At 41.1% G+C, this 26,311-nt stretch overlaps 1 protein-coding gene and 1 long non-coding RNA gene across 2 annotated transcripts in view; both read right to left on the bottom strand.

Annotated features, from left to right (window-relative positions):
* LOC113018036 (B-cell receptor CD22-like) overlaps window positions 1-13,640 on the bottom strand; it is a 28,211-nt gene extending 14,571 nt beyond the window's left edge. The window contains exons 1-2 of the mRNA XM_026161109.1: window positions 13,523-13,640; window positions 6,793-6,927 (exon numbers count right to left, since the gene is read on the bottom strand). Of these exons, the coding sequence (XP_026016894.1) occupies window positions 6,793-6,927; window positions 13,523-13,640 (253 nt within the window). The remainder of the gene's footprint in view (window positions 1-6,792; window positions 6,928-13,522) is intronic.
* Window positions 73-2,126, bottom strand: LOC113018033 (uncharacterized). Its single transcript, XR_003271665.1, has 3 exons — window positions 1,936-2,126; window positions 1,698-1,823; window positions 73-339 (listed from the first exon to the last, which is right to left on the bottom strand). It is a non-coding gene; the product is annotated as an uncharacterized LOC113018033 (long non-coding RNA).
* Window positions 13,641-26,311: the final 12,671 nt, after the last annotated feature.

Genomic DNA, 26,311 nt, shown 5'->3' with positions numbered 1-26,311 from the left:
CTAACAATAACACGAGCACAGCTAACAATAACACGTGTACCAGTTGTTCCTGTTCTGTGCTTATTCCTTCACCCCGAGTACCAACAGGGCCATAAGGCGTGTCAGCCACACAGGGCTTCAGATTCCCAGCAGTCAGTGAGGAGATAGGAGGAGGCTACAAAGCTCAGAGTAACTTGGGTTAGAGAACCTGGAGCTGGTGGAGTCATAGCTGCCTTTGTTCAACACCATCTTCTCATCTGGATTGCAGGACATAACAGCATCCACAGGCGAGGTTAATTCTACAGTCATCATTTCCACTGAGTTCAAGAAGAAGTGAAAGTATTCACTGGGGAACCCACTCTGGAAGAGAGAAGTCACAGAACAGAAGAGGGCTTAGAAAGATTGGAAATATACAAGATATTCAATCTCCACTTTAATGGAATCAGTTAAATAGGTAAGCATCAGGTGTTTGGGGTGCTTCACTCATACTTGACTGAATTTGAATTGCTTGGATCATGAAGGTCATAAGTCTGTGACTGGATCAGTGAGTCGCTTTGTCTGTCTGGTTACACCTCCCACAGAGTTCACATCTATCTGCAATACTCTGTCTTTTTATGGTACATGTTGTGTTGCTCGACTTTTTGCACTGAGCTTATTTTTGCTTTTAGACTCCTTAAACTCTCTGTAGCTCCCTGCTACTTTACAGGGTTTTTTTCAAGTGAATATTTTTAGACATGAACATTAGACCTTGATGCAGTCTACCTCTGTGGTTATACGGTGAGCCTTGTTCCCAGCAGACAACAGGTTAACAGAAAATACTGTGAAGTGACTGTTGTTGTTAAATGGTGCTGCATTAATAAAACTGTACTGAACTGAAATCAAATCATTGTATAATAAACTTCCCCATGAACTTCTCCAGCATCTGATTTTAACACTGTGATGAAGCACTCTACTCTTAACCCTGACCCAGCGCTCCAGCCCCTACCGGTCCGTGAGTCACTTGAATTTTACAGTGTTTATTTATCGGACAAAAGAAGTTAAATTAAACAGCTGTCCAGTACCTGTGCAACAGATGGTAGTGATGGTTCAACAGAAACATCCTATACAACAACTGATACAGTTATATACATAAGCAGAACTGGGGATACTCGTCCTTAACTATAACAATATCCATAACATCAACACTCCTCTACACATGGTTGTATTTGAAGCTGCAATGCTTCGCAGCCAGAAGCACACCCCTTGAAGCAGCACAGGTGTGGGCAGCACCTGTGAAATTTAATTTACTTGGAAGAAGTGAGTTATGGGTTGAATTGTCCATCCTTGTTCTATTCTGTGTCACCATCTTTCTAACCATGCTGAACACCCTCTCTGATGATGCCTTGCTGTGTGCCACACACAATAGTGCCTTCATCAAATGCACCAGAGTCTGGAATCTCCCATCTCTCCCTAGCATGGCCCAAACCCTGTCAATCCTTGCTTCCTGAAGAAGATCTTCCCTGCCAAGCACCTGGTACTCCACTAATTCTTCCCTAAGTCTATCCAGGCCCAACCGCAGCTGCAGCAGACTTTTCCCTAGCTCTATGACTGCACATGAAAATGAGCAAATTAAGCACAAGTGAGCTGGAGATATAATTGCTTGCTCTATTATTATACTCTGTAACTTCTGAAGTTGATTATTAAACAACTACCACCATCAATTAAAAAAGGGGATGTACCTGAGTTTGGAGAAAATTGATGCCGTGACGCTGGATCCAACACGGTCAGGCTTTGGAGGATGATGTTGTCGAGGGGGGATGCAGTCATCATCTTTGTGGTCACAGATACAAAGAAGTCTCTCACTGCTTTGTGACACATGATCGGATCAATGATTACAGGCATTGTATGATGGATTATCAGTCAGTTAGCTCTTAGGAGGTAAGCTTATTTGGACAACACAATAATCATAATGCTTACTGGATCATCATTGGGACAGAAGAGTAAAGTTCATCCATGTTGTCCTCCAAGAGGCTTTGTGCAGCTACTGCAAGAAAGAGTTCTTTGCCTGGCAACTGTAGGCTGGCATCCATGAACTTGATGTCCTTCAGTGGGACGTCAGCAATAAGGCTGGCAGTGAGAAATCTTCCCATCAGTCTTCTCACCAGGCCGGTCATCTCCCTCCTTGGGTAGCCTATGGACCATCACTCCTTCAGCCTAGAAACACAAGACGGATTATCAGTTTTGAAAAATTATGAGAACAGCTTTATTTATTATCACAATTATTAAAGTTTATCTTTTGCTGGGCTGGCTGAGCTGAAACATAACCTTGAACTCTGCCAGTGGCTTCAGAACCTGGAAGAAGAACTTTGTCTTCTTGCTGGTTAAATGCTCTGCCAGCATCTTCACCTAACCAGGCTTCTCCACATCCTCATACTGGCCTGCAGTGCATCCCACTGGTTGAGCACCCGCTTTATGCAAGTCAGCAAGCTGAGCCACCTGGTTGCACAGTATTGGAGTATCTTCAGAGTCTCTGAGTCAGTGAACTGCACAAACTCTTTGAAGATTTCAGCATGTTTGGCACTAAAGTTGAGAAAGGTCAAATAAAAATACATAAATAAAATACAATCAGGAAAGAAATTGTTAAGTAATGAAAAGCCAGGAAGCTAAAAATGATATCCAATAACAGTCAAATTGTGGAACAGAGGCTCTCTTTTAACTTATGTTCAAGTGTAACATGTAGCATATCAATATGCTTACCTGATGTCAAAGAGCATAAATACTGCTGCTGATGTGATCAACAGGCTGGCCTAGAGCCCTAATGCCACATCCTGTGGCCAGCTGGACTTCGTCACCTCCTTCTGAGTTTTCAAAGAGAAAACCCTGGCCAATATCACAAATTCCTTTAAATAAAATAATATTTATTTAGAGAGCAATTTTCACTGACGACAGCCACAAATTACTTTATAAGAGAAGCGTGAATACAAAATACATACTTTATCAGACCAAAGGGTTGGTTTTGGCACAGTTTAACCCTCACGTCATACTTTAAAAAACTTACGTTCGTCACCCTGGGGACCGTTTTCTGCCACGCCCGAAAAATGCTATAAAAAGATTATATATTCATATTTTTTTCCACTTTAAATTAGCCAGTCTTTTAAAACTACTTCTCCCTGAAATATTCATGTAAAGTTTTAATTATATTTCGGGGGTTTTAACCCTTTTAATCGCAGTTTAATTAGCCCCCCAAAACAAAACGAAATATTAAAAAAAAAAACATTTGAAGTAATATTTGATTGTTATTATAATTAGGCCTTTAGATGTACTAAAGATTGGCACCAACCTTCATTTCGATCGCCTTTTATTTTTTTTGCAGGAGCAGAAAATGGTCTCCAGGCGGCCAATGTTGCTCCTCTAAGCCGAAAGAAGTGTCTTTCCCCGGCATAAGTCGCGACGATCACCGGGGCATGTTGCGTCGGACCCCTTTTTCCAACACACACGTCCGGTACCACGTCACAACAAATACGTCATTTCCTGTTGATTAAAAAAAATGCACCCTCAAACGGTCCTAGGGGCTGAAAATGGTCCCGCCCGATCAGCGGGCGAAGGCGCTACTGCACGCCGGAAATGAGGCTTCGTTTCCCGCAGGTCTGTTTAAGCAGCCCGCTGTTTTCCAGCCCGGGGTCAAATGTGGAGCAAGGGCGCCACCCGGTGGACAAATAAAAAAGTTACAACTCTAAGGCCACTACTGCAAACGGAAACGGAAGCATTACCGATCACGATCGATTTGACCGTAATTTTTTTGCCGTGAAAAATAGCGTTTATAATGGGTTTCAATGGGGCACAAAACGGTCCCTAGGGTGTCAAGTGTGAGTATTTTTGCTGCTAAGCCGTGTTAGGCTGATGTAAGAAAATCAGACTGAAATTTTGAATTTTTTACAAAAACGAAACCGGGTGGCAAGTTTGGCTATGCTACACCCAACACAGCGGAAATGGCTTTCATACGAATAAAAAAAGTGGCAGAAAAAGAGCCCAGTGTGACGTGATTAAACAGTTCATAAAAAGCTCAGGGTTTTAAGTGTTATATGTAACAAATCTCTTCTTTAAAACTCAGTTTATTTGTCATATTTTCTCTCTCAGGTCTGAATGTTCACAGCATGCTGAAACATGAAGCCATCGTCCTCGCTTTGGAAACATTTCTGTAGGATAAGCTGCACTGGCACGATGAGCGTTACACGCCTCTCCACCCGTTGAAACTACCCTACTCTGACTTTCCTTAAACAGTGACCTGTAACATATTAACTGAGTTAAGTGAGTCATTAATAAATAACTCAAATGATAACAAACTGAAAAGTTTTCTTAGTCACTGATGTTTAGAGAGGCCACACTCATTATGGTTCACAGGAGTTCAGGAGTGAGCGATGAAAGTGATGCTACATCAGAGTCTGTCTCTGGACTGGTTGTTTGAGTTCAGCAGGAGGTGGGGAACCCACAGCTACCAGTGGCGCCGCTTGGTTGGTGGGAGGATCATACTTCAGGTTCAGTATTATAGTTACGTTCTTCCTGGTCAGTTTTTTAAAGTTCTGGTACAGAAAGAGAACTAAGACAGCCACACCATCACCTGTGGCTGACCACACACCATTAATGATTTGACTTCTCAGTGTTGACAAAATATTTCCGGTGGCAACATAACTAGAAGCCAAAAGTTCACTTTTGAAAATTCAAGACTAAAGTTCCACATTATGAAAAGTTACTCCAAAAAGTCTACAAAGGTTTTCTTTTTGTCTACCAAAGTACATTTTTGTAACTTCATGTGTCGAAATAGCAAATAAAGAGATTAAGGAAAGATTTACAGTCAGAATTACCAGAGTTAGCAGAGCTACCGTAGTTCAGCTTATGGACTTTAATAAGGACAGATAAGAATGGTGAGAGTTTACATGCTGTAACTTTAATGATGCTTGAAAATAATCCAGGAACTGCACTGAGCCTGTCCAGTCAGCACAGTCTGTGTAATATGTGAATAATAATACATTTGACTTCTCCTCCCTTTTCCAATTAAAAGTTGCCAGTAGGGTTGTTGGACTTTGGGACCATGGAGCTGTGGTTTAAAAAATTCGTACACAGTGTAATTACTGTATTTGGACAAAATAACCATTAACTGTAGTTTAAAAGTAGGTTCACGTCAGGGCCAGTGGGGTTAGGAGTAAATTGGATTTAGTCACTGTCTGTGGCAAATAAATTCAATTACCACCAGAAAAAGCCACAAATGGCAGTAATACTTTTTAAAACGCCTAATGACCAAAATCAGGTAACTTAGGTGCACCTGCTTAACTGCTCATTAACATGTTAAGTGGGTCACTTGCCTGCGTGCAAGAAAGCAACAAGTTTTAATGGTGACCATCAGGAAAACCAACACACCCACACTTAAAATAGGGTACACAGATTTATTTTTCCTCCAAGGCAGCAGCAGCAGACTAGCAGCAGAAGACAGTTCTGTCCTGCAATCCAAGGCCATGGTCAAAATTACTGGTCTCGTCAGCCTTGTGTTGTTAGGGAGTGGGTTTCTACACCAGATCCTACAACTAAAACCTCTGCCCCTCTTAGTCTTGGGCAATCGTGGTTCAAGAGTTGGCAGTTTGTCTTGTAATTGGAAAGTTGCCGGTTTGAGCCCCGGCTCGGCCGTTGTGTCCTTGGGCAAGACACTTCACCCGCTGCCTACTGGTGGTCGTCAGAGGGCCCGGTGGCGCCAGTGTCCGGCAGCATCGCCTCTGTCAGTGCGCCCCAGGATGGCTACGATGTAGCTTGGCATCACCAGTGTGTGAATGGGTGGATGACTGAATGTGTAAAACACTTTGGGGTCCTTAGGGACTAGTAAAGCGCTATACAAATACAGGCCATTTACCATTTTTTTGTACAATTTCCTCTCATTGGTTACCTCCTCCTCCTTTTCTGTGTTTTGCCAGTTGTCAAACAACGATGTGGTCCATTACCGCCACCAACTGGCTCGGAGTGTGAACCAGAATTCACTCATACCAAAGAATCAAAAAAATAAAAGTACTATTGCAGTACTCCATAATAGCAACGACTGACCTGAGGCTGTTGCTGTATCTCTAGATTATCCACCACTAACTAAAAGTTTCCGTTGCATACACATTCATGTAGACACACAAGGGGCTGACAAAAATCATCTAATGCGTCTCTTCATGGGGGGATATGTGGAAGAGAAAATAACTGACAACTGCACAACACTGTTTCAGCAAAACATGACTTTATTTGATTCCGTTTCACTTCTGACTCTGACTTGGATGTGGACGCCCTCAGAGAATGAAGGCGGCGCCTCATGGCGATCTGTTCCTGGCGCTTCTCCTTGGCCTCCTGTCTACAAGAACAAATGCGTGTCAGTCAAACAGCTCCCACATGTCCAACTTTGTCTCCTTAACATTTCACCATCAGGTGCTCCTTGAAGGTTTTCAACCCATAATCGGCCGAATGCCATTACAGCTATATCATGCAAGGCAACTCAGAACTACACTGCTGAAAAACACAGTCCGGTACTTTAAATTTCAAGTGACTCACGATTAAATCACAACTTAAAAGTATATTTAAGGTCAGGAAATTAATTACAATATGTTGTTAGACACAATGCACTTGATGTAATACAGCCGCTCCAACACTCGTGGAAATATCACACCTGCCAGAAATGTATTTGTCACATTATCTTCATTGATCTGAACCACTAGAAATAAATGTAGTGTTCAGCTACACGACAAAAGCAGACTAGTGTGATCTTTGATTCTCAGCAGCTGGTTAAGAATAAAGGCCTAGATTAACACATACCTTCATCCTCTTGGCCAGCAGCTTGTACTCCGAGGCCTCCTCCTTGATCTTCTGGGTGCACTGTCTCTTGAGAGCCATGCGGCGGCGCTTGCGCTGCAGCGCATGAGGAGTCACCAGTCTTTGGATGTTGGCAGCCTTAGTTCTGGGCTTCTCACCTACCAAAGCGAGAGGATTGAAAGAGTCAATACTGACACAGTTCAAGGTCAAGTGCGGTAATGAGGAAGAAGCTTAATGTTCTCACTTTCTGTACACACAACTCGTGCTGTACTACCTCAAAGGAAGCACATTGCTTACTTTCCAATTCTACAAAAACAGTAACTTTGATCTCTCTGCAGTTGGATCATCATAACTTTTTCAACAGCACAATGACCCCAAACACACCTATGTGTGGCCAAGGAAAGTGATGGTGTGCTGCGTCAGATGGCCTGGCCTCTACAGTCACCTGACCTAAACCCAATCCAGACGATTTTGGAAGAAATGGACGCAGAGTGAAGGCAAAAGGGCCAACAAGTGCTCAGCGTCTCTGCGAACTCCTTCAAGACTGTTGGAAAACCATTTCAGGTGACGACCTCATGAAGCTCATTGAGAGAACGCCAAGAGTGTGCAAAGCAGTGATCAAAGCAAAGGGTGGCTATTTTGAAGACTATACAATAAACATTATTTGAGTTATTTCACACTTTCTTTGTTTACTACATAATACTATATGTGTTCATTCAAAGTTTTGATTCTTTCAGATACAATCTACAATGTAAATCGTCATGAAGAAGAAAACCATTAAATTAGAAGGCGAGTCCAAACACACTCACTCTCTGATATATAAGATATAAGAACACACACACACACACTATGACTATTAGGAAATATTCTTTGGTACTGACACAAGATGAAATATGAGAGAAATATGTAAGATGTACAGGATCACCTGACAAAGCTGTTCTGCACAGTCCTGCAGCAGATTCTCTCTGGACCTGCTGCCTTCTTTTCCTTCGTCCTTCTGGGCCGTCGATGTGGGGTTGGGCTGGGCCGGTGCGAGGGATCCCCCCCCCCAGGTGGGATAGTGGGGGTGGTTGGGGGCAGAAATGAAAATCCATGTGAGAGATTATCTAAAGTTTGTTTGGACTGGGGTGGGGTGAGGGATGGGGCTAGCTCTGTGCTTGCCCCCCGGGGGACAAGAGACAGTACAACTGATCAGTTGAGAAGTCAGTTTACCTGATCAGTTGTGCTGTGGGTTGGGGCTGGGGGGGGGTGAGGGATGGGGTTTACTTTGTTGTGTTGCCCCCTGAGGAGGGGGGGATTGCTTACAGGCACAATGCCCTGCGTCAGCTGCTCCTGAAAAAAATACATTAAAAGAAAAAACAAAACAAAAACATAAGTACTTCCAACAAACATTGCTGCCCAGGGTAATGAAACTGACGGTGTAATAACTTCATACCTCATCCCACACATATCCAGATCTTCCACCGCCAACTAAAAAACTATATACACAACTATAAAAAACTATATACAGATGTGGTGTGGGGGAAAAGGGGAGTCAGGCCGGGGAAGCAGGTTTCTGAGTCACTCAGTGTAACGAGAGGAGACAGGGTTCAGATTCAGCTTACTCGCTTGAGACTTGAGAATACATCACTGTAGAAAATTCATGTGAGAGATTATCTAGAGTTTGTAGCAAGAAAAATCTTCATATTGGTGTTGTGGTTTATCCACGATGTGCTTTTGGTCAGGCTTGGCGTCTGCTTCCCCCACAAAGAAAGAAAAACAGAAAAAGAAGATATTACATCTTCAACAGTTATTAACAGAAGAAAATGTGAAGGCTAATTTCAATAAACTACTGAATTCAAATCAGTTTTATTATTATCATATATCTATAATATAGCACCAAATTACAACAACAAAACCAGTTAAACCAAATCCAGTTAATCTAGAACACTGGCAGCCTCGCCTCTGTCAGTGCAGCTACAATGTGACGTGCCATCACCAGTGTGTGAATGGGTGGATGACTGAATGTAGTGTAAAGCGCTTTGGGGTCCAGAGGGACTAAGTAAAGCGCTATACAAATACAGGCTGTCTACCATAAAAACACACTCGTGAATTATCGTTAGCAAGATGCCAAATTTAGCAAGAGACTAGCATACTTCTTTAGCAAGCACGTGGTCTCAACTCACCAAGATAAGCTATGGGCGGGAACACAGCAAGGTGCTCCGTTAACTTAACACATTAAAGTTTTCAAATCAGCTTTTGAACAGTGCAAACACTGGTTTATAACACTTTTTTCTGCATTAAAACTCACCAAAACGATGGATAGTTCAGCTCATTTGCTTTCAAAATGTGAAAGACCTAGCTAATGCGTGATGGTGGTCCTATGCGTGGAAGGTGGGACTAATATTGCTTCTAAACAAATGAAATTATCAACACCAAATGTGATCCTCTCTCTAAAGTTAGAGAGAGGATCACATTTCCTCTTTTCAAAATAATTGTTTTTTCAAAATAAAAGAGTGAGAATGCATTTGTACAAAAAAAAAGCAGAAAGAAAGAAATAAGAAAAGGCGTTTTCTCTACTTGTTTACACTAACAACTGGATTGATTTACTAACTCAGCCTGACAGTATGTCAAAATAGATTTTGGCACAACTGTTTGCAAGTTTGGCTTTTTTGTTTGTTTGTTTCAAATTTCTTTCTGAGTACAGCATGCAGTGAAATGCTTGCATCTGAGCAGACAGGTTGCAGGCTGCAAGACGTTTTTATAGATGATGTACCCCAGGTAACGCGTTACTGTAATCCGATTACTTTTTTCAAGTAACGAGTAATGTAAGGGATTGTATTGTTTCTTTATGTTGTTGTGGGTTCTTAAGAATGACACCATTACTTGAAGAGAAGGTATTTTATCGAACTGCGGTTCACATGTAAACAAAGCTTCGCCATCACAGTCTAGTCAGAGGTAACTCCCTCTGGCTCTCTAGCTCCCCCTACAGTCTAGGAGTATTAACAACATAAAACATGATACTAGGCAAATAAGGATTTGCTGTTATCATTACAGGGATTACTATTGCAAAACAGGTAATTATACTGTTACTTTCTTGTAAGCGCGCTGCGTTAGTGCAACTGATTTTTTTCTTGTTTAAAACAAACACCACTCACGCCTCACAGATGTAAAGCTGCCTGCGTAAAGATGAAAGTGACTTCGTACAGCCACGATTTGCAGGCGCTGTGCAAGAGGTTCGGGAGCAGAAGTCCCATTGTACTACTGCATGAACACGCTTTTCACACATGGTTGCTGTACGCATAAAGCTGGCTGTAGCTTTTTAGCTCACAGCCCGACACATACCAACAACAGCATAGATGGCACAGGCGTCAAGGCGGCGAGGCGTGAATGCGGGTGCCGCTCAGGTGCGTCCGCCTCCTCTGCAGCGGCGCTGCACACCACGCCCCGCCACACACATTAACCAGGTAAAATACATATTTAGGCAGAATTTTGCAAATATCTATTTTTCATTTTTCAGCACATAGTGCTTTTTTATTTATTTAAAAGTCAGATCAAGGCTCCAAAAGCCCAAAGGAGATATAAGGGCTCACAACAGTTTTTGTTTGCTACATGGATCATTTTAGTTCAGCTGGGTGTCTTTCCTTTTGTTAGTTCAAAATGTGTTAATTACATGAATAAAATGTAATTTTCTCTGTAGCACTTCATGGATTTCATAAACAACACACCTTAGTTGTTCACACAAAGCATAAAGGTAAAAAAACCAAACAAACAGTATATACAGTGTTATCTTCATTTTAGATGTCAAAAAGTATTTGTGGCTCCCAGTGTTTTCTTTTGCATGCATGGAAACCGGGTCCAAATGGCTCTTTGGGTCTTAAAGGTTGCTGACCCCTGCCCTGGATTGAAACAGGGGTCAAATGTTTCCTGGTCTTCCTAAAGTCCACGATCAGTTCATTGGTCTTTGTCACGTGGTGTGAGCAGAATCATCTGCAGCTCAACGTGGCAAAGGAGTCGACCACAGCCCGGTACTCTGTCTCATCATCCCTGCTGATGCATCCAACCACCGCAGAGTCATCAGAAAACTTCTGAAGATGGCAGGTCTCTGTGCAGTGGCTGAAGTCTGTGGTGTACAGGGAAAGGACAGAGGATGGTCCCTTGTGGTGCCCTTGTGTTGCTAATTACCTTGTCAGACACACACTGTGGAAGACGCACATATTGTGGTCTCCCTGTCAGGTAATCAACAATCCAGGACACCAGAGAAGCATCCACCTGCATCGCTGTTAACTTCATCATCATTCATCACATTACGAGCATATGTACTTTTAGTTTTAGTTCACACTGACCGTGTAATACTCAGCAACCAGTATGTGTTTTACTCTGTCATTGTTCACACGAATTTAATACAAAAATAAAATACATTCTGTAACAAAGACCATCACCCAGTTTAAGGTTACGCCACAACTGACCTAAATTTACAGTATTGGTAATTACCAAAATCATTTTCTACGGTCCTGTAAAGGTTAATTCACCAGTATGCACAAATTCTTTAATGAAAATAATAATATCAATGATAAAATACAATTATTGTTGTTGCCCATGAAGCTTCATTTTTACTGTTTTACAAATAAAGGGGGTAAATAAAGGATTTTTTTTTTTTGGTTAAGAGGCCAAATTATATTTAGTTGCATTCCTGAACAGAAAATCTATTTTTAGTGGTCGAATGTTAAGTTTAATTAATTTCTGTTTCTTCAGAGAAATCCAGTGTGTCGGCCCAAACTCCTATAAAAATATTAATTCAACCATTTTAGCAGCACACTGAACAATGTGTACAAGAGTAAAAACATCCAGAATGATTGTGATTCAGATCAGTACAGTATCAGTGGTGTTAAAGTGTTTTTTTGTGTCACCTGCAGTGAAAGGGGCACTAGTTCACTGATTCCACTTGTTTTGGGGTTTATTGGTTCAAATTAAAGCTAAATTAGCTGAATTGTATTTTGCTTTGTATGTAAGTAAAAGAGCTGCATCAGTGTGGCAGACTGTTAAAATAAGAAATACGGTACTGTAGTTAGAAATAGTCCGCCTGTCAGCTGATCATACAGCTCATCTTTCTCTGTGTGCTAATCTGGGCTTTTTATGGCCCCTATGTAAGAAACAGTTTGAAAAACTACAAAGGGATATGCTTTTAAGATGATCCATGGTGATAGATCAACAATGTAAAACGTCAGACTTTAAGAAGAAAACAGGCCCAGTTTGTGAACCCAAAATTCAGTTAAATATAATCCTTCTCTGGGTGGAATCCAGAAATGGAAATCCAGCTCACCTGCTCACCTCCCGTTCCTGTCCTCTCGGATTGGGTGATTCCTTTGCAATCAATCATCAGAATACTCCCCTGCAGCTTCCACTGGCATTCCCACCCTCCCAGTGACCCTCCTCATATGCCTCCTCACCATGTCCAAGTAAAAGCTCACTCTCTCTTCTATGAACTCAAAAATACACTATATGGCCAAAAGTATTCACTCTTCTGCCTTCACATACACATGTATTTGAGTGAAATCCCATTCTTAATCCACAAGGTTTGTTGTGATGTCAGCCCACCATTTGTAGAACAGCTTTAACTCCTCTGGGGACTTTTCACAAGGTTTAGGAGTGTTTATGGGAGTTTGTGAGGTCAGACTCTGATCTTGGATGAGAAGTCTAATTTCACTTTCTACTTCCACAGCAAACCCACTCATCCATATCTTTTTGAACCTAGTTTTGTGCTGGTGCACAGTTATATTGGAGCAGGAAGAGTCCATCCCAAAACTCATCCGTTGTCTGAATTTTCCTGATATGATGATTTTACATTTCCTACCATTTCATGGCTGAGTTGTTGTTGTTTCCAATCACTTGCAGTTTGTTATAATTCCACAAACAGCTGACTGTGGAATATTTAGTAGTTGGGAAATTTCACGACTGGACTTATGAAATTATGGAATATGAGCTTTGATTGAATGAATTAAATGTGAGATAAAAAACCTTGTGGCTGCGAACCCGTTTTATCAGCTACACTGTACACAGTTTTTATGTCAATAAAATGCAAGCCGTACGAAACAGATGCTCGACATACAGTAAGCAACAACAACAAAACTCCCTGGACTTGCACGGTTCTCATTTATTACTCTTATTTCCAAGAAAACATCAAAGTGAGGTGGAAATATATCACGGCACAATGCTGGAACATTCTTTCACAGACACGTTTGAAATCCTGCAGCTGGAAACACATTCATAAACATATGAAGACATTAAATGGATATCAAATTATTACTTAAAGACACAGACAAAAACAGCCACCAAAACAGATTATGGACAGGGCCATAACACCCCCCTTCCCAAGACCAAACATCTCCCCTATAGATGTTTGGCACTCAGGAGTTCAGAAAACCACGCGACAGCGCATCTGCCATTACATTCTCTGTCCCTTTTTTGTGATGGATCTCCAGATTGAAATCCTGCACTAAGAGGGACCATCTCATAAGCCTTTGGTTAGAATTTTGCATCCTAGTCAAAAACATGAGGGGGTTGTAATCGGTGTAAACAATGACAGGTGCTGAACTAGAACCGACATAGACCTCGAAATGCTGTAGAGCAAGCAACAGAGAAAGAGCTTCCTTTTCAATGGTACTGTATTTCTGTTGGTGGGAGTTGAATATTTTTGAAAAGTAACCATTTGGGTGATCAACACCCTGCCTATCCTCCTGCAACAGCACCGCACCTGCACCATCGGCGCTGGCATCCACCTTGAGTTTAAACGGATGTGTGAAAGCAGGAGCGGCAAGCAGGGCCGGCCCGTGGCATAGGCCGTATAGGCAAATGCTAAGGGCGCCGGCCATCAGGGGGCGCCACGCCAGTGCCACAAATGTTTGGGGAAAAAAAAGAAAAAGAAAAAAAGCTGGTACTATTATTTCTAAATACAAAAAATAATCCCACGTTAATTAAAATGCAAAGTAAAGCTTATTTAATAGAAATATTATTTGTTACAACATTACGCCCCCCCTCCCCGCACGGTGCGCCCCCTCCCTTCCCGTATCATGGTTCCTTTTGGACGTCACCACAACAAAAAAATCAACACAAGATGTCAAAGCGGCCAAAACTGTCAGGTGCCCAGGGAAGAAAAAAGAGAGAAGAAGAGGAGGAGAAACGAGAAAAAGACAGAGGTAGGTAACGTTAGCCTACATGAAATTATTTGTCTGAATGTGATAGTAACCTAAATTTTTAGCATTAAGCTAATGTTACATGATTCGCTAATTGCTAATCAATAAATAGCTAGTTAACTGTTTTAACGTCAGTTAATATTGTGGAGGGGGCTAAATTGTTATGGAAAATAATAATGTAACGTTAGGTAATTACAGTACTCCCACCTTTCCCACCATTCCTCATTTGTATTCATCTTTTAAGCAGGTGTTTTTTGTTTACATTGTTATTGCCTTCTGGTTAGCTAACGTTTACCCTGCAGGTAATAGTCACTTTTCCACCCCTGTATATATTATAGTTGTAAGCCTAGTTGTTAAAGTGCACATCATTAATGTTAATTAAGCAATATCACATGAGAGGGAATGCTGTTTTTTAATATGAGCACTGCTGTGATTCGGTCAAAGATAATCATAACATAACATTCTCATATGATATTATACTGTTACTTTGCATTCTGCTATTCAGCATTTCACTGTAATGATGACAATAAATTGAATCTAATCTAATTTGCATATCAGTTAAGATCATACATATATCTCTTTGGTTTCTCATTTATATTATATCATTTCATTTTATTCCTGGAATCATATGTTTTTATTATTAGACTTTAATACTCAGTGGTGTCACATACTCTTCTCTTCAGATGCACTGTTGAAGTTTCTAAATCCCACCCCTGGGCCATCTACCACGTCTACCGCTGCTGCCTCCACTTCAGCAGCACAACCCACCAGTGATGCAGCATCAGCAGCACAACCCAGCCATGATGCAGCAGCATCAAGCGGCCTTCCTGTTGCCTCCACCTCAGCAGCACAACCCACCAGTTTTGCAGCAGCATCAAGTGGTGTTCCTGTTGCCTTATTTATATTGTATTTTTAATTTATTTTATCCAACTTGTTGACACGTTTTATTGTATTTATGTATGTAAAATTTATTGTATTTCATATATTCATTTTTTATTTTTTGTATTCATTTATTTATTCATATATTTTTTTATCTTGTTAATTATTCTGATTGTGAATTTGCTTTCTTTAAGTAAAAAAAAAAGGTCAAAGAAAAAGCTATTCGGTTTCTTGTGAGTACATACACTACACTGCCGATGTAGGGGGGCGCCACCTAAAATCTTGCCTACGGCGCCAGATTGGTTAGGGCCGGGCCTGGCGGCAAGTACTGGTGTGCTGCAGAGGAGAGCTTTGAGAGACTCAAAAGCATTCTGGCATGTGGGGGACCATACGAATGGTTTTGACACACTTGTGAGACTGGTGAGAGGTGCAACTACATCTGCAAAATTCTTACAGAAGCCACGATAATAGCCGGCCATTCCAAGGAACCGGCGAAGTTCACGTCTAGTGCGAGGCACAGGGAAATCTAGGACAGCCTGGATTTTAGCCAAAAGGGGGCGCACCTGTCCCTGACCCACCTGCTTCCCTAGATAAGTCACAGTGGCCTTACCAAAGTCACATTTGGCAAGATTTAGGGTAAGGGATGCCTCTTTTAATCTTTCAAAAATCTCCGTGAGTGTTTCAAGGTGTTCTGACCAAGTCTGTGAATAGGCTACAATGTCGTCCAAGTACACTTCACAGTTTGTGACACCACCTAAGACAATGTGCATAAGGTGTTGGAATGTGGCAGGGGCATTTCGAAGGCCAAAAGGCATGACGGTGGATTGGAGGAAGTGATCAGGAGTGACGAAAGCAGAAATTTCAGATGCACGCGGAGTGAGGGGAACTTGCCAATAACCCTTTAATAAATCCAGTTTGGTGACAAACTTTGCGGAGCCAACCCTATCAACACAATCTTCCATGCGGGGAAGAGGGTAGGAGTCGGGTTTGGTCACACTGTTCACTTTTCGAAAATCAGTACAAAAACGTGGGGTCTTCCTTCGGCACAAGAAGGCATGGGGAACTCCAGGCACTCGAACTAGGGACAGCTAGCCCATTTTCCAGCAAGTAGGAAACTTCTTGCTGAAAAAGAGCACATTGTAAGTGAAGGACTTTGCTCAGCTAAGAGAATTGGTCCTGCTGGAAGAATTCAAAACGTGTCTTCCAGAGAATGTTGTTGTATATATCAATGAGCAAAAGGAGGATTTGTTGTCTAAAGCTGTTATTCTAGCAGATGAGTTTGTGTTGACCCATCGCGTCACGTTTTCAGCTATGCGCCGTGAATGGGCCCCGTTGTCTAAACCTGCAAGGAGTTTGAGGGTTTCTCCTAAGCGTCAAACGCGCCCTGATCAGGTTCCCATGACTGTCCAAGAATGCTTTTATTGCCATGATACTGGCCATCTCATTGCCAATTGTCCGTCGCTCCGTCGCAAAGAGCAAACTCACACATGGAAAAAGCCAAAAAGTGTTGGTTTTGTTCAGTCGGTTTCTACTCCTAATCCCGTCAGGGATGAACCAGGAAATGACAGTCTTGACAGCAGTTACCGACCTTTCATTTCACAAGGGTTCGCCTCACTGACTGGAATAGAGGGGGATCGCGTGCCGATTGTAATTTTGCGCGACACTGGGGCTGCCCAGTGGAAAAGCGCGTTGCCTTTTTCAAGTAACTCGTTTTGTGGTGCTGATGCTCTCGTGTGGGGAGTGAAAATGAGTGTGTTACGAGCGCCGCTGCATAGAGTCTTCCTACAGTCACCTCTCGTTTCGGGCCCGGTAACAGTTGGGGTGCGCGCTCGCTTGCCCGTGCAGGGGGTTACTATGATTCTGGGGAATGATCTAGCCAATGGAAAAGTTTTCCCGATCCCTGAAGTAATTGAAAACCCCGTCGATGATTTTGTTTTTGTTTCTGAGCCTGCTGCTGACAGTCTGCCCTCTGTTTTTCCTGCCTGTATTGTCACACGCGCCCACAAGCGCAAATATAGTGATGTTGAGTTGTCTGACTTTTTTCTATGTTCTGAAGCTGTTCCTGAGACTGCTCAACTGCCTGTGGAAAAAGCTGAAAAATGTGTGTCTGATGAAATGCTACCCGCTACACCTGACCTGTCTTTTGAGGTAAACAAAACAGATTTTATTCATGCGCAACAGAGTGACCCGACTTTGGCCAAATGTTTACTCGCCGCAAATTCCAGCGATCAGAATCCCCGTGTCTACAGCATTGAAAATGATGTGTTAATGCGCAAATGGCATCCTCCCTCATCTAGTGATCTTGGCTGGAATGTATTTCAACAAGTGGTTGTACCGCAAAAATTCCGACCCCAAGTACTCAGCCTCGCACATGACAGTTTCTCTGGACATTTAGGAATTAGGAAAACTTACCATCGTATTCTGCGTCACTTTTTCTGGCCAGGTTTGAAGTCTAAAGTGACCAAGTATTGCCGTTTTTGCCACGTTTGCCAGGTCAGTGGAAAACCCAACCAGGTTATTCCTCCCGCTCCATTGCATCCAATCCCGGCTTTAGGGGGACCATTTGAGCACATAATCATCGATTGTGTAGGTCCGCTTCCAAAAACAAAGTCAGGACATCAGTACATCTTGACTTTGATGTGCACCGCCACACGCTTCCCCGAGGCTATTCCGTTACGCACTATCAAAGTCAAAGCCATTGTCAGAGCATTAGTAAACTTTTTCTCCACTTTCGGTTTGCCTAAATCAGTTCAAATGGACCAAGGGTCTAACTTCATGTCCAAAATTTTCGCTCAGGTCTTAAAATCGCTATCCATCAAGCATCAAAAATCCAGTGCATATCACCCCGAATCACAGGGTGCGCTTGAGCGTTTCCACCAAACCTTAAAAGCCATGATTAAAAGACATTTAACCAATCCTGTTAAATGTCTGGCTGGGCTAACGTTTGGGATCTGAATGGCAGCAGGAGCCTCCGCCCCTGGCGTCATCCGTCCACTGGCAGCTTGTGGAATGGTTGCAGCAGCTTCTGCTCCCGCATCCACCACCAAACCTCCAGTCGCCTCAACCGGCCGAGGTTTCGACTTTGCAAATACCCCCTTATCCACCAGCTGTGCTGTCAGGCACTGCTTAATTTCTGCCTTTTTAGCATGTAAAGGCAGACTAACATTAAACAATTCTGCCACCAACAACAAATCTGCCTTTGTGCATCGATCCAACTTATCCATGATGGGTTGCAGTGCAAAACCATCCACGTCAAAAGTCATTGTGACTAGATCACCCCCAACACTACAAGAAAACTGCCAACCAAAAACTGCAGACAACCCACAAAACACAATGAGCAAAAAGAATGGCAAAAGAAAAGAGCGGACGAGCCCCCACTTTATGTTACGCCCCAGTCTAGGGGTACAGGAACGCAACATAAGTTTGAAAAGATTGCCCCGCCCTGGTCCCCAAAACCATACACAGAGGGAAAACCAATTTCTTAGTGAATGGTGGTTTATTTCTCTACACTGCAAAATGAAGCTCCGGGGTGAACAAAGGCCAAAATAACAAACAAAACAAGCTAAGTCAGGAGGAGGTGCTATCTAAAACCCTATGTGAAATCAAACATCAAACAAAAGACAAGCACTACACCTAACTCCCTAACTGAAATAAACAGGAGAAAACAGTGCAAGGGAAAACAATAAGGCAGCTCACCCCTTCTGTTCCAGTGCTATTTACAATGTGCTATTTACAATGAAGACTAATGTACACACTATATACAGAACTCAGACAGTCGCAAAAGTCACAGGCACAAATGTCTCAGGTTTTGGAGGCCAGGGTCAGGTCTGCTGCTGCTGTCAGTGGCTGCCCCGGGACAACTGCTGGTGATGGATTTTGCAAAATGATACAATTGTAGGTTTTTATGAAAAATCAGCAATTTCCTGGACGCCGCAGGTCCAAATTCTGGGTTATGGATTTTTCTCTTTTTATTTATTCATTTATTTATTGTGACCAAACGTTTCTATAGACTCAACATTACTTTTAAGAAGGTTGAAATGGAAACAACATGTATTTGTGGCAACTACATATAATCTGTGAACATGGAAACAACTTTATCCCAGAAGGCTGATTCTGATCTGGACGAAGCGTTTTCACTGGGAGAAATGTTTCGTCGCTCATCCAAGTGACTTCTTCAGTCTCAGCTGACTGCAGGTTTCCCCAACCTTATAAACAGTCAGTGTAGTGACTAACGCGTTATTAAGGAACCCGTTATAGTAACTACGTTATTATTGTGGTAACGAGCACGGTAACTAGTTATTATGCCAAAATCATTTATCGTTACTGGGATTTAGATAGGGTCGTTATTCGCTACTTCGTGTGCTGCGTTCGACTTACCTCGGAAATCGGACCATGAACCTGGGAATGTCTCACTCGAGTAAACGGCGTTCTGGTTAGTCGGGATTCCAATATGGCAACGCCCTCGAAAACGGTTGTTTTGCTAGCCCTCTATAAAAACAAATTACTTCTAAACACATATGCAGCTCATCTGCAGTCTGGCGTTACCTACATCTTCCTACCACTTAATCTACCATCATACGTGTGGGACTAATAAAGGTTATCTTATCTTATCTTATCTTATATTTTATTTATCTAGCTATATTATTTTAGTACTTATCATTTAATTTATTTCTCTTTGTGAGGCTGAAAATACTTTTTGCAGTTCAGCTTACAGTTTACACAGAATGGACAAACCTCACTGTGTTCATGTTGAATCATTTTTGCACTATTTTGATACCTACAGCTCCTAAATGGTCTGAGCAAGGGTGTAGATTTGGTTTTGGCATTGGTGGGGACGGATGATTCAACCACCGAACCCTGCCCTGTTTCTTTTTTTTTTTTTTTTTCTTTTTTGTCTTTGCTTCTTGATTAAAAAAAAAAAAAAAAAAGGAGAAATATACGTGCCTACATGTGCTATTCTGCATGCTTTTAAACCATTTAAAATTACAATTCATAGTTTTATATGTGAATTATATAACGTTAAATTACTATTAAACAAATGACTGACTAAACTATTTTAAGGCTTTAGTTTACTTCCACATTCCATATAAATCAGGTATCACACAAAAATAAAATGGCTTCAAATACAGTCATGACAATAAAAGAATATGGCTTTAAGGACTTAACAACATTACTTCAGTTATAGTACACCAACATCTCTGATACATTAGCACTAAGGGAATACTGAATGTCCATAAAACTACTCATCTAAGATTACCACAAAGTAAAAGATCTCTCAGCAAAATTATGCAACATTTTAGGCACTATTGCCCCGATCAAATCAGTGAGCTGAGATTTTTTTATTCTAAACATGAACTACTGTTACAGCTACTGGTGTCCCACACAACAACTCAATGTCCACTATGTGAAGGAGCCAAACACATGCCTTCTCCTCTCGTTAACTGAGATGAACTGCTGGCATATTGGTTTTACATCTATACTGTCCAGTCTCTCCTGGTGGACATACAGCAGCATTGTTTAATCTCATTTGAGTCATTGTTAACCTTAGCCATCTTTTTAGTTTTCTGAGATCACTGAAGCTTCTTTCAGCCTCAGTACATGCGTTTTATCCTCAGATTAAAATTATTATTCTGTGCTTGATGTGCCTCATGTTTGGCCCTGGCTCCTCCCCTCTGACTGCACTAGGACATATTGCCACCTGATAAAATAACACATTGATTCGTGCCATATAAAAAGTGAGACATGTCAATTCAGATTCTTTGTCAAATATACACTAATGAATCAATTTACATCAACAGCCTAACAATTGTTATGATAATAAATACTAGTTAATCTATAGCACCAAATCATCAGTCAGTCACCTGTGACCTCGCCTCTTCACCTCTGTCCGAGCTACAACATGGCAGAGCTACATGACAATAAGAATAAAATGTGGAGCTGCTTCAGTGTTTCTGTCACTTTGTGCAGATCTTGACTCATCAGTAATGTTTGTAGGGTGAGTGCATTTTTTAAAACAATTTGTGAAAACTGCACTACAAGGTGGAATATTTGCAAAATCATGACTACCTCATGATATTTTGTCTCAAAAATTAACCCTATGAATATGTCAGTGCCATTAGGATGAAATTATTGTGTCACCAACATTTTAACGTTAGACATACAATTTTAACAGCCTCTGTAAACTAATATCCTGGCTTGCTCGAGGCTGCCGTTTTCTCTGACATTTTCAATCAAAATTAGAAATGCTACTCTGAGACTGAGCTAACTAATAGTCCTGCATGTTGTGCAGTTAGTTTACAAAACACGCTATTCATGGTTACATACAATTTTAGACTGATGCGGGCCAAAGCCTAGCATAGCCTGTAACGTTATTGTGACGGACACATTTTATGAGTGAACTTGGCTTTAAGTGACTTACAGGTTTCTTTGAAAAATACTTTCTTATATCCAGGTTCTTCCTTGTTGCTGCCATCCTCCTCGTCTCCTTGCAACATCAGTAATGTTTGTAGGGTGAGTGCATTTTTAAAACAATTTGTGCAACCTGCACTACAAGGTGGAATATTTGCAAAATCATGACTACCTCATGATATTTTGTCTCGAAAATTAACCCTCCTCTCCTCCTTGCAGCGCAGGCTTGCTTGCCGCTGCTAAAACTAAACAGAGCTCCCTGAAAGGCACAGCCAATCACATTGGCCATATTTGTCACATGAGGTAGGACTCCAGTAGAGAACGTAATTTAACTCTTTCTGCACCGCTGGGTGAATGAGACGTTGACAGATCGCTTTTTTTTTTCCTATCAGGTTTGTTTTTCTTTACTCGAGGAGATCAAATTAATAATCGCTGGATGTTGGTGGGGACACGTTCCTTCCATCCATGCCAAATCTACGCCCTTGGGTCTGAGGCACAGTTTAATGTTGACACTGCTAAAAGTAAACTTTCTACCCATTTCAATGGCAAAAATAAATCTACCTTTCTGAGTTTCTGCTGATGAATTGTGCTGTAACAACTGTTGCTGTGCAAGATGCTGCAGAAACACTGAAAAGCACCACAATAAACCAACTCTGCCAACCACAAGTGTAATATGTGTAGTATGTAACACACACAGAGCAACCCTCTGATGTCTTTTCTGAAGCTGCCGTGTGTATTAACCAGTTTGCATTTTCAATATTCATGTGTAACTTGATAATCTGCAAATGTGCATTTGTTGAATTTGTCTGCAATAAAAAGTTGAACCTGTCTCGTCACGCTTCTTCTGCCAATATCAAGTGACGGGCAGAGCTCTATTCTCTACTCTATGCTATCAAGGTTATTATGTACACTGTGTTTAGTCAGCAGATCATACAGGCACCTACACACACATTTAAACTATAATGAATATGCAAAGAAGATAACCAGGAATTAGCTTTCACAGTTCATGTGTGCTTTTCTCAGCACTCGTGGTTCAGACCACGCTCATTTTTAACTCTGACCTCATTTTGAGCTCAGCTCTAATTCTGTAAAGTGTTGTGAGTCCATCTCACACACTTGTATCACATCAAAAACATTTGTTCACAGATTGAAAAAGGCTTCCTGCCACAGAGAGCATCTCCTGGATGACTAAGACGTTGTAAAGAATATCAGACACGCTGTCACTGCTGGTAAAACTGCAGCTTTGCTGTCTTGAAGTTTTATCCACTTGCATCTGGTTAACCATGTATGCAAATAAGGAGGAAGATGAGAGGGTGTCATTTTTTAACACTTCACTTCTGTATCTTAAAGACTGGGATGAGTCGACTTCTGCTTTACAGAAAGGACTGTCAGTTATCTACTTGCATTTTAACGGCTCACACAGAGCAATGAGAGGAGCAGCTATGAGTGTAATAACAGCAGTCAGTGGATTTGTTCTCCTCACTGTGACAGGTTGGTCTGCTGTGAGTAATTCTACTTTGAGTAACCAAATGTGACAGAAAATATAATTCAGACACTGATTTTTTTTCAGGTGAATGTATTTTTCTTCCATCTGTAAAATGATGCTGTGTGAAACATCGTCTGTCCTTACAGCTCTGCAGCTCCAGCCTTCTGTCTCCATTCTTGAATGTTTTTCTTTGCACTGTTAACACTCAGCAGTTCAGAGTTTTACAGTCTAATCATTTTATCTGCGTTTTATTCCAGTGCCATAAATCTGGACACTAATGATGTTTGGGTGAAAGACCCAATAATTTAGTCTAATTATTATAAATCATCTGTCGTCTTAGATTCACAGAATGTATTTGTTGTGTTTAAGTGGATTTCCTCAGGATGAACATGGCTGACGTTTATCAGTGTGAACTGTTTGTTCCTCTTTTTGTTTTCATGCTGACAAAACCCAGACTATCAGTCTCACTTCACCTCTTTCCTTTTTTCTTTCTCTACATAAAGACCAAATTGTAAAGTCATGGCTGCCATTGACTAAGTGATAGTGACACTACAGCCACTTCTAGCTGCTCTGTAAAATGAATGAGTCATTTAATGTTTAACAAAACTTTATCTGTGAAATGGAATTTTTTAGCTCGTTACACAGAAAAGCCAACATGTAACGTCCCCATATGAGAACATGTCTCTGTGTCTGTGTTTGTGTCCTTCTTTGTGGTTCTGCTGAAGTGTCTCTATGTGTCAGTGTGTCTCTTGTTATATAAGTGTGTTTGGGTGTAATTTATCCTAGAAGTTCCTTGTGTAAGAAATTGTTAATTCCATAGACTACATTTTTACTTTTTATTCTTTACCCTTTAAATCAGAATGAGGTCCAACTACTTTTATCTGTTTTATTTATTTATTATTTTACTTTCTTTTTAAAATCCTGTCCTGTTCTCCTATGTTTTCCATTTTATTTCTGTTTATTGTGCTTCATTTTGGTCAACAGTGGATGTTTTAAGTGTGTGCTAGAACTCAATTTGACTAAACTAACAAAATACTCCATTAGGCTTATTTTGGGTCTAACCACTGCTCTTCAGTAGTGCTTAGAGTACTACAGTAGTGATTAGTGCCTTTCTGTTTTGGAGTGTTTCTGAGTTAATAATTGATTATCTAAAATGTACCCTTTCATAACAAAAACTCTGATACTGACTGTGTAAGAATCTATATCATTGCAGTGACGGGCATGTCACTGCAACCCCCTCTGGCTTTTGCTCCACGGCTGCGGGGTGACCCTTGGGCTCTCCTCAGCTCTTTCATGGACAGTGGCACAGTTGTCCCTCCAGTTAATGTCCCATTAAAAGAGCCATAAATGTAATAAAAAGAGTACTTTAGGACCATGGTTGCCTCGATTTTTATTTCTTTCTTCTTCTTTGTGGTTCCGTTCGTCGCCACTCTGCCCGTGTAACCAGTATGTAAGAAAAATAACAAAAGATGGCCAATTTTAGAAACTTAAGGAATGGTAGGAGCCAAGAGGATGGGTAACCACAAGGAAAACACAACCACAAGATGTTGAAACTGCATCTCATTGTATTAAAATATTGTAAACTGTATTACAAGCGCCTTGAGGCGACTTTTGTTGTGATTTGGCACTATATAAATAAAATTGAATTGAATTGAATTACAACCAACAACAGTAGCGAATACAGCGTGCGTGCACGAATACCAAAAAAATATAATAAAGTAAAATGAATTCAGACCTGGGTCTTTTCAATGTCAGTGTTGTCCAGTTCAGGCCTGTTGGGTGATCTGGGCACTTTACTGGTGTGAAACCAGTCCAACAATCAACGTATGTTTTGCACATTTTGTTCTGCCACAATCGGACTGCAAGATTCAGTTCCATATGAGCTGTGCCTCACCATCCATCGCAATGGAAGATCATCATTCTTCTGTTGATTTCCAGAAGGTCTGTGGAAGTTCTCTGTGGACTCTGTTTCTTGATATCCAATTTTAAAAAAAACTTACCAATGCAAAGCACCGTGTATTCACAAAAAACAGGTTTCCAGATGTAGCAGCTGACCGAACAGACCTCAGGCTTCAGCCGCTATCCAGCCTGAATAGCAACAACATTCCTTTAGCATTGTAGGTACACCTTTAGCGGGTGTAGCGCTAAGCAGCTTTACCAGTGTAAACAGACAGGAAACAGCTAAAGGCGGGACAACAAATCCGATTGGTTAAAAATGAAATCGTCCATCAAGGTCAGAAAATAATGATCATTAAACACAACAGAATATATAACAAAACAAAAAGTAACAAGGCTTTCAACCCAACGATAACTTACTTTTATACAAGTTTATACAATTATTCAAAATTTAGTTGTGCTTTATTTTTTTTGTTTCTTTTTCTGATTTTGAAGATTTTAGACTGAAATACATTAAACTACATGAGCAATAATTCCAACAAAGGTTTCTACTCTTATGTGTTTGTTACTGTTACACGTGCTTCTCCTCTCCCATGTCCTCTCCTGTCTCCATCATCAGTGCTAACCATCTCCATGCTGCCTTCACTCTCATACGATGGCTGAAATATGTTTAAATTAATTTCAAGCTCATCTTACCTTGTGCACAGAGCAACAGTGGGTCAATGCAGTCAACTCTAGCAGCCTGTAACTTCTACACATTTACCTTTATCATCAGCAAATCATTTTTCATTATAGTTTGTTTTATTCTAACATTAAGTGAGAGTCTAATTATCTGTCCAAATGACAACAGTAACTGCAGGTTCTCATTACACTCAGTCTACAAAGCAGCTGCTCTCACTCAGTTCCTGCCGTCTAATGTGAAGATCAGATGAATCTTTAGCTGAAAATAAAAATCTGCAAACTTTGTTTTCCATGACATGAAGCTGAAAATGTAGCCTACAGAAAAATACTAATCCAAATGAGTCTGTTTAATTTTTGTTAATCTAACTTTATTTTTTGTTATGATGTGCTCTGTGTTACAGTCGTTCTGGGTCAGTATGGCTGGGGAGTGACTTACACTTCTACTCAGATCTGTGCTGTAAAAGGATCCACAGTGGAGATACGCTGCACCTTCACATACCCATCGACTATAAATGGAATAAGAGTTGACAAAAAATTCTGGTTCATCAGAGACGAAAATAAGGAACCTGTGGATCTGAAAACAGAGTCACAGTACACAGTGGCGTGTCTAGAAAATTTTTGTTGGGGGGGCCAGGTAGGGGCACAGATTTGGAGAAGGGTGGCAGATGTAATTGGCAGATAATGTTTAAAAAAAAATTCTACCAACCGTTAACCATGATTCAATAACCCTGTAAACCTAATAACCGAATGCACTTTTAACTCTTATTAGAATGAGATTTTAACCACTACGGTGCAAAGTTTTTAGATACTGCGTTGATAAAGTACAAGAGATACAATCAGTGCTCTGTCAGTGTTTACTCAGCATTCAAGGACAGCAATATTTGCATAGTATTTTTACTGACATATAGTGCACATATGTTTTGGGCAAAAACATTTTTGAATATTAAAATACGAACATTTGTAACAAACAATTGACAAATTAGCCAATGCCAATGCAAAA

This window comes from Astatotilapia calliptera, unplaced genomic scaffold, assembly GCF_900246225.1.
Source record: "Astatotilapia calliptera unplaced genomic scaffold, fAstCal1.2 U_scaffold_34, whole genome shotgun sequence".
In the NCBI taxonomy this organism is placed as follows: Eukaryota; Metazoa; Chordata; class Actinopteri; order Cichliformes; family Cichlidae; genus Astatotilapia; species Astatotilapia calliptera.
This window is presented reverse-complemented; position numbering and strand designations above follow the sequence as displayed.